Below are 9947 nucleotides of genomic sequence, written 5' to 3' on the forward strand. Positions count from 1 at the left end.
ATGAAGGAGACACCATCGATTGAGATGAGGAGCTGTTTGACAGACAGTTTCACTTACAAAACCAGGGTGAATAAATTATTGTCGCAGTTAGATGCTTCCTTACCGGTTCCAGAGATCCATTCCCCTTTACTAACCTCAACTCCTCCCACTCTACCTTCCCCAGCTCAATCTGGCATTGAATTAGCGAAGCCTAAAATAACATGTCCAACATTTACTGGCGTTGATAAAACCAATAAATTTGCCCTGCGGGATTTCCTAACCCGTTTTGAGTTTTGCACATCTGGAGTGAGCTCAAAGAAGGAAAAACTCATATGCCTTAAGGCATATGTGATAGGTCGGGCATTTCATCTGATCCATCACCTGTCAGAAAATGACCATAATTATGATGTGGCCATAAATATTTTAAAAGAGGAATACTGGGACAGAGAAGCCATTAGGGAAGAAATTTTTAAAAGAATAGTGCAGTCTACACCTAAGGTGGACAAGTCTTACGAACAACTAAAGGAATATCTTTCCCAGGTTCAGTATGAACTTGGTGAGTTAGATTCAGACTATGGTTATGATTTTTTAGTTGAGGACTCCGGAAGTGGATGTCTGGTGGCTCATATCCTATTTGATAAGATCCCTGATGAGATAAAGGCAGAGCTCATTAGAGGCTCTAGCACACCATATCCTGGCTTGAACTGCATACTGCAGTATAGTCACGAAGTTATTAAAGCATTACTCCGGATTAAACCTATTTCAACTCCTAAGACAGAACTGATTCCACGGTTTAAGCCAAGGTCAAATGCTGTTTGGACGAGAAGCCCACCTAAAAATTCTGCATTACAAAGTTTTCACGCAGACCTAGACTTGGAAGACAAGATTCCTTATTGCAATTTTTGTGCAAGAAATGGACACACTAGTTCTCAGTGTACTACCTATCCCTCATACAATGAGCGCCTGCAACGCTGTGGGCAACTTGGATTATGTGAGTTCTGCACAGTTGCCAGCCATGATCAGAAAGCCTGTCCAGGAGTCAAGGGATTTAGATTCCCTTGCAGGTATTGTAAGTCTCGGAGGCATTATGCTTCTATGTGTCCTCAATTTGTACTAGAGGAAACAGAAATAAATACTAGCATAAGTACAAAACTTGGGGACATTCAAAACCTACTGCCAATGGTCAACATCACAATTAAAAGGGGAGCCTCCTCAGTTTCTCTGAATTGCCTTATTGATTCAGGCAGTCAGAGGTCATATTTCTCTGAAAGGGTTCTTCAGCACCTGAAGTGCGATCCAGACTCGTGGGAGGAGGTGGCCATGGACGTTGTGACCTTTGTGGGGAGAAAACGTCGCATTTTCAAGCAGTTAACAGCAGTTGTAGAGGTCTTGCCAGGAGTAGCCCCCCAACTACCTATTCTAATTGATTGCGAATTGAATCTGTCTCACAAAGTACCAGACCTTCCTCTGGTTTGGGAAAACCTAAGAAAACTGAATTATACCTTTGCTGCAGAGATAGAGAGTGGCAGTGTACAATTGTGGGGTCTCATGGGAATTGATTTGATTCAATATATGCGTCCCATGAAGATAACACGATGCATGAATGGTGCGGCTTGGCAGACATCCGCTGGCATTATCCCCATAGGAAATACAAAACATTTTTTGCATGAGAACCAAATCAGTAAGATTGCTATAACTCCGGGAGCCTTGAGCTATGAAATTGACAGGCAGTACTATTGTAACGATTCTTTGGTTAATAGTATTGTGAATCCTGTTCCGACCTATGTGGATCCATTTGCCGACATTTTTGAAGGAAGCACTGTGGATCGGGGCTTGGAATGGATGTTTAGTCTAGAATCCTTGGGACTGCCTGACATAGAATCGGTTTCTGACTATGACAATCAAAAGATGGAAGAATTCATGCAAAACATAGTTTATAAAGATGGTCATTATTTGGTTAAATTGCCTTGGCATAAGGACAAGTTATCTCAGGTTCAATCTAACCATCATATAGCACTTAAGGTGCTGGACAGAGTAGTATTCAATTTAAAGAAGAAGGACTTATATGAGGAGTATATTAAGGTTTTTGAAGACCAAGAAAGAGAAGGGATAATTGAACCCCTAGAATGCTCCCCTCAGGAATACAAGCATTATGTGTGGGTTCCGCATAGACCTGTGTTCAAAGACGAGCATACAACTACAACTAAAATTCGACCAGTTTTTAACTGTTCTTTTAAAACTAAGAACTCTGTCTCTCTAAATGATGCTGCTTATCCTGGGATCAACTTAACAGGGGACATGCTTGATTTAACTCTGCTTTTCCGAACGAATAGGTATGTATTTTTAGCAGACATCAAGAAGGCATTCTTGATGATTCGATTATCTAGTGAATCTGATAAGAATAAATTTTGTTTCTTTCTGCGAAAAAATAATAAGCTAATGTGTTATCGTTACACAACAATCTTATTTGGGTTTAGTGCAAGCCCATTCATCTTGAATTGCATACTAAAATTTCATGCTGGGCGTTATCCTTTGGATGATTGCACTGGGATGTTACAGTCTAATTTTTATGTAGATAATCTGATTAAAACGAGCAATTCCTTGGATGAGTTAACGGGCTTGTATACACGAGCAGTAGAAAGATTGCAAGAAGGAGGATTCATACTCCAATCTTGCAATTCTAATCATACAGAATTACACGATTTAATGAGGAGAGATGGTACTCTTGTGAGTCACAGCTGTCCTTGGGAGAAGGTATTAGGTTATCGTTACGATCCTCTTACTGATACCATCAATATTGCTTCCTATAATTGTAACCCTGAGGCAGCAACTAAAAGGCATATACTGTCTGAAGCATCAAGGATATTCGATCCACTCTCATTATGTTTGCCGGTATCTATACAGGCACGTACTCTTGTTAGTGAGTTGTGGAAATTAGGTTTTGAGTGGGATGAAATTGTGCCAAGTGAACTTCAATCCAAATGGGCAGTCATCGCTCATGAATTGTCAGAACTTGGTTCTGTTACCTTCCCTAGAAAAACCCTTGACGAAGGGAGGGAAGCTGAATTATTTCTGTTTTGTGATGCATCCAAAAGGGCATATGGATTTGCAGCATATGCAGTCCAGGGGAAGGTTTCATCTCTGGTTTTTTCCAAGGCAAAGGTGGCGCCTCTTAAATCGAAGAGTTTACCAACTCTGGAGCTTTTATCGGCCTTCTTGGCCATCAAGTGCCTTCCGACTTTGTTGAAGGCCTATTCTAATGTAAGTTTCAAAAAGGTATTTCTTGCAGTTGATTCACAAATAGTATTATCCTGGTTGGTCACAAGGCGGACTAATAGCAAGAATGTTTTTGCCATGAATAGATTGAAGGACATTAGTCAATGGGAGGCTGAATTGATGTCTAAATTTGGTGTGGCCATTCAGTTTAAATATGTGCCTACTGCACAGAATCCCGCTGACCTTATCACCAGGGGTATTCCTACCTCTAAACTGAGGGCCAATTTGGAATATTGGGTATCTGGACCGTCTTGGCTAAGAGACCAACCGATTTCTTGGCCTGAAAATCCTTTGAGTTGTTTGAGCCCAGAAAGCAAAAAGATTGTATCTTCGATGGTTTGTGCTGTTTCGCACAGCCAGGAGGAGCCAGTTGTGCAATATGATAGATATTCTTCATTGTCTAAACTATTAAATGTCACCACATGTGTGTTCAAGTTTATTAATAGGTTGAGGAAAAGAGACTCCGACTTTGGTAAGATGGCTCGGACACACTTGATTAAAGTAATGCAGAAACAATCCTTCTGGGAGGAATTAGAATACTTACAAAATCCTTCAGGTAGGTCAATACCACCGAGAGTGGGAAGTCTAAACCTTTTTTTGGATAAGGAAGGATTAATTCGATCCAAGGGAAGAATTGGGAAGGTCTCTGTATATGAATACGAAATAGTTAATCCCTTGCTTATTGCTAAGGATCACCATCTTACTAATCTCATAATATTGGACTGTCACCACCAGTGTAAGCATCTGGGTGTTCCTGCTACCTTGAATAAGGTCAGGTTATCTGGGTACTGGATACCCCAGGGTAGGCAGGCGGTAAAGAGAATTTTATCAGGATGCTCCTTGTGCCAGAAATTTAACTCTATTCCATTTACCTACCCCAAAATGACTGATTTACCTAAACATCGGGTGAATATGATAAGACCATTTTTGCACACAGGAGTAGACTATACGGGTCATCTGTGGGTTCTGAGAGGTGGGGAGAGGGTGAAGATGTATATCCTGGTCTTTACTTGTTTGGAGGTACGGTCAGTTCATCTAGAACTGATTGAGGATATGTCTGTTCACTCATTCCTAATGGCCTTGATTCGATTTTCAAATATTTATGGGATTCCTTCGCATATTTATAGTGACAATGCTAAGTCATTTGTGGCTGGATGTGACATGATTCATGAGGTGATTGTTTCCAGTGAATTCAGGGAGAAATTGGGGACATGCCAAATCAAGCATGTTAAGATCCCTGTACACTCTCCTTGGTATGGAGGTGTATGGGAAAGACTGATTAAAACCATCAAGTCTTGCTTGTATAAATTAATTGGACGAGCTAGTCATGATTATTTCGATCTCCTGACAATTATTTCTGATGTACAAAATGCCATAAATGACCGTCCCTTGACTTACAGAAGTTCATCTGACTCAAGTTTGGAAATAATAAGTCCAAATCACTTTTTACGCCCTGTAGTAAACCCTCGTTTGATTTTGAGAATGGATGGGGAGGGTATTTATCAACTAGAACCTCCCTCTCGGAAACAACTCTTAGAGTCCTTAAATTGCAGGAATGATGCATTAAAAAGATTTAAGAAAATTTGGTACGAAGATTATCTGCTTAGTATAAGAGAGCATGCTCAAAGACAACAAGGAGGGACTTCACCAGTTGTTTGTGTGGGAGATGTAGTCACAATCAAACTCCCTAACAAACCTCGACCATTTTGGGCATTGGGTAGGGTCACACGTCTATTTACAGGAGATGACGGATTGGTGAGATCTGCTCAGATAAAACGAGGAGATGGCTCCTTGCAAGTTCATTCCCTGAAGCACCTCTATCCCTTGGAGTCGTCTATTCAAGAACCCATTGATGGACTTGATTCCTTGATGGGGAATGCTGATGACAATCTGAATGGCTGTACATCTGTACTTGAAGACCCTATTGAAGAGGGCACAGAGCTTGGTTGGATTTGCCCTGATTGTGGTGAACCAGACAATGGCAGTGCCATGATATGTTGTGACTGCTGTGATGACTGGTACCATTTTTCCTGTGTTGGTCTATATCGACCTCCACCAGAAGAGGAGAGTTGGCGGTGTGGAAGTTGCCTCAACCAGGATCCTTCATTATCCCATGATATGATGGTGGATAATTTATTAAATGATGCTGAACATGCATGTATTTGCCCAGGATGTGTTCTACCGGATAATGGTAGTCCAATGATATGCTGTGATGAATGCAATCAATGGTACCATTTCAACTGCGTAGGTATTCAGCAAGTTCCCCCAGAGGGTGAGAATTGGTACTGTTGGAATTGCCTACATTCAATTCACTAACAGTCCACTCTCAGAAAATAGGTAATTATTTATTTACTTCTCCCATTTTTTTTTCTTCCTTTTCTCTTTATCCTTTATTTTTATTTATTTACTAGCAGTTCAGCCGGCTTGGCAGTCAAATTTTGACAAAAACCGATTACGAAGCTTGCCCTATGTCTGAATACACTTTATGTTGGTTTGGAATGTTTGGACCAGGGATTGGCTGAAGGTTCAGTTTTTTTGGGGGGTTTTTGCTTCGACCCCTTAAAACTTATTTTTCTTGGATTTGTTCAATTTATCAAGTTGGATCCATGTCCCGGGAATCTAAATTTAGAATTTTGAGTGTTTGGACCCAAAATTAACAGTTATTTGTATTAAAATGTACTCCGACAACTTCACTGTTTACTATTTATTTATTCATTTATTTTATTTATTTATTTTTTCTCTTGAGACGGGAGTGTATAAGAAAATCTTTCCTACCTTCAATGACCTCGGGTTTTGAGAGATGGATGCGAAAGCGTCTTTCCCTTTGTGATTGTTTTTTATACTAATGGATAAATCATGTGACCCTAGACCTTCTATAAAATTGTATGGGTTGACTAGCTTGTGTGTTAATTTTTACCCCCATCTTTACAATCGGTTCACACCGTGTCTGAAGTTGTTCCTTTTCTTCTCTTTCCTTTTCTTTTCTTCTTCTCTTATTTACTATTGGGACACCGTCTTGGTAGTTCCTTTGTTTTTTCTTTCTCAATCAATTATTGTATTGATAAAGAATTATTACGGGACCACAAGGACTAATACCTGAGGTCGCAACCGACGGCATCTGTTGCAAGAGGTAAGACGTTCTTTTTCTCTTTCTCTCTCAGCCAGTTGTCATTGATGTGTTAGGATAAATTTCTTAGCCTCAGACCTTGGTCCTTGATTATACCTTTTTTATAGCATCCTATTAAGAATTCGCTATACTTTTTCGTAGGGACGATAAGCAAAAATAAAGCGATAAATATATTTATTTTTACTTACTCCGGTTCCGTTATCACACACTACGACTTTACGGCCTTGTTTATCCATTGTATATGACTTATTGATTGTAAATCATCTGAGTGAATCGAATTGAATTATTAAGAGTCAACCGGAAGGAGAAGACACCCATCAATCCCACAATCCCAAGCGATGACTTGCCTGCTAAGCCACGGCTACCGACAGAGTAGGCCAGTGAACATGAATATGACAGCGTGACGTCATTACCAGATCAACATGTAGGTAAAGGCACGAAGGTGCCTAAAGTTTCTGGTGTTCAACCACGTGGCCATAAAAAAATATTTTTCGTTGCCTTATAAGGTTGTTTTCGTTGTCTTATTGTGGCTGTTGTTGTTGGCTCCTAAAGAGAAAAAACAATTCTCCATTTAGATTATTATTACAATTATCATAATTGCACATTGGGATAATTTTAATCTAACAAAATATAACGGTAAGTGAACTTGTTTTCGAACTTTTATTTCTATCAAAGAAAGACGAATATTTCATTTTATATTTTTTTTAAACTGCAAAACACAATTTTTTATGAGAATATTTTTCAGTCTGTTCTTTTAATAATGAATAAAACTTTTCATTGAGTATTTCCAAATATTTTAAAGTTAGAAGCATATTTCAAAACAGTTTTTTGTTTTATTTTTGTTGTTGTTTTCTTTTTTGTTTTTTTGTGTTTTTTTTTTTTAACTAAAACGATCGATGAATTCAATATTTTAGCACTGGGTGTAATTTATTTCTTTGAAATATATTTAAAACTTAAAAGTTTTTGTTTGTTTGTTTTATAACATTTTATCTGTAAATAATTTACATGACTGAGATGGGAAATGAAATAGGAAATTCTCTATTCTCTCCCGAGACATACAAACACAAATTCATCTTAAAAATTCATTAACTAATCAGTTTTAATTAAAGTTTTGATATGAACTAAAAATAAAGAGTACATTAAAATTTAGTTAACATATTTTCTTGTGTTTTATCTTATAAATAAATGTTGTACGTACCGTGCTGAAATAATAACGTTATTTAGAAAGCTATTCTTTACAGGAGTGGGCTTTCTAACTATCTTGCATTTTCATCTAACAATTTAATGAAAAAAAAAGATACCATAAAATCTAATTTAACTTGAAAATTTTATCTAAAATATAGCACAGCGTACACTGTACAAGCACCATTATTATTATTATTATAACCACAACAAAAATAATTTTAAAAAGGTGTTAAGTTTTGAGACATTGTGTTGAACAAAGATGGCGGTGTGGTTCAGATCAGTAACTAAGATGGCGGCCAAGAATCAAATGCGGTCCGTAGCGTAGTTAACGGCGAACTGATTGAATTCAAAATTCGATAATTTTTATAATAATTTGGAAATGTTTTCATTGGTTGTTTAGCACAGCTGGTGTTTATAAAAATGATTGGCGAATCCATTCATCTCATACCCCCATCACTTCGTCTTTTGGTTGTATACGATATTCATTGCGCTGATACTGTTATTATTATTGTTATTATTATTGTTATATATTTGTTAAATTGTTATTCCTCTTTCTTCTCTTCCCCCGTTGTTACCTTTTTAAGTCCCGGATCTTCGCGGTTTTTTTTTCTCTCATTTTCCGTCGGCCATGGCATCTACCAGCTGTGAGCCGTCGGAACCCGTCAAGGAAAGGCAAGAAGAGGAGAATGCAGTCTGGAAGAAGCCGCCAGCAGTAAAAATAGACGTAGAATCGTTTCTTGAAGAAGCCAAGAAATGCATAGAGCATGTCACCACGAATGGCATCAAGGTGGAACAACTACGGATGGATGAATTTGCCAAAAAGACAATTTCACTTTTTGTCATCGACAGAAAAACCAAGAAGCTGATTAGATCAACCAAAGACACCGTGACAAAGTTAATTGCGACTGTGGGAATGAGAGCGGAAAGGATAACCAAGACAAAGGGCTACAACACCTGGGCAGCCCTATTTAAATTTCCAGAAGATTGCATTAAGCTCTCGAAAAACGAAATCATCACTCCAGAATACATTCTGAGGATGGAATACCTGGGACGGAGACGGACAACCATTTCCATATTCGAAGTCCCAGGTGTAATACCAGGGGAATATTTGGCGGCGTATTTACTGCAATACGGAGACATCTCTGGAGTAAACGTCGACCAGTACAATGGTGTCTGGTCGTTTGATATTTTGCTGAATAAGGAGGCATACTATAAGATACCATACTACATCGAGGCACAGGAGGAGAAACTACCTATAGTAGTGGCAGGAAGGCGTCCGGCTTGCTGGATATGCGGAGAAGTGGGGCACTTAACGTATACGTGCCCCAAGAAGCAAACAACGTCGAGAAACCCAAAAAATCGGGTATTACCACATTTAGAGCCGGGCGCACAACCTGGATTTAAAATACCAGAACCGACAGATAAAACTAATCCTCCCAGTCTATCAACTGACGAGATCGAAGCAGTTTATAACACCGAAGCTGCATCACCAGAGAAAGGTGAATGGAAAACCATACCAATCAGAAAAGCAGCATCACCAACCTATGCAAAATCCTTAACAAAGGAACAAAAAGTTGAAATACGTTCGAGCAAAGACCCCGGAGGGAATAAATATAAAGAACTGCTAAAATTAAAAGAATCTCTCGATGAAAAACGAAAAGAAAAAATACACGTTCCCTTCCCAGAGTCCCTGTTCCCGGAGAAACCTAACCCAAAAGAAAAACGTTCCCCCCCCAAAAATTCCAGCCCCAATAGTTTCTACACCCCCGACTAGAGGGAAAAATATGACCTCTCTAGGCGCTCCTCCCAAAAAGAGAAGCCCGAGACCTTCCCCCTTCTGCACTCCTGCTAACACGCCTCAAAGCACTCCTCCCCCTTCTCCCATGAAAACAGATATGCCCCCTCCCACTCCGACAGATAAAAAAAGGCAAAGGAGCCCCTCTTCCGAGAGAGAATCCCGAAAAAAAAAATCTCCCCCTTTTTTTACAGGCAAAGCAGTTTGTCAAATCTCAACCGAAAGAGAAACTGTGATGAAAGCACACAAGAATAAGGATTATAAAAATTTGCTAGCCTTAAAAAATATAAAGAAAAAGGATACCACTAACCCCGAAAACTTCCCCAAAGCCCCAAGATTATTGACTGTAGTAAGGCCCAGAGCAGAGGCCAGTGGAGTGTGGACAATGATGGAGGAAGCAAATAGCGCTTTTAATTTGTTTCCTCCAGCCGTTTTTTTCAATGATAACGACATACAAAAAATGAAAGAATCATGTATTGGACGGGTCCCTATCAAAATGCATCCATCATTGTATAGGGCCATTAAACTAACCTTTCCTCTTGACATCGGCGGTTTGTCCCCTGACGGGTCAATCACCACTGAGAT

General features: G+C 39.2%; 1 protein-coding gene across 1 annotated transcript; it reads left to right on the top strand.

Annotated features, from left to right (window-relative positions):
* Positions 1-5571, top strand: LOC145260253 (uncharacterized). The gene is made up of 3 exons (XM_080118081.1): positions 1-1449; positions 1567-3811; positions 4997-5571. Exons 1-3 carry the CDS (start codon positions 1-3, stop codon positions 5569-5571), a joined length of 4269 nt encoding a protein of 1422 aa, XP_079974207.1.
* Positions 5572-9947: the final 4376 nt, after the last annotated feature.

Source organism: Euprymna scolopes, chromosome 36 (genome assembly GCF_053919585.1).
Source record: "Euprymna scolopes isolate OS-2025 chromosome 36, ASM5391958v1, whole genome shotgun sequence".
Classification (NCBI taxonomy): Eukaryota; Metazoa; Mollusca; class Cephalopoda; order Sepiida; family Sepiolidae; genus Euprymna; species Euprymna scolopes.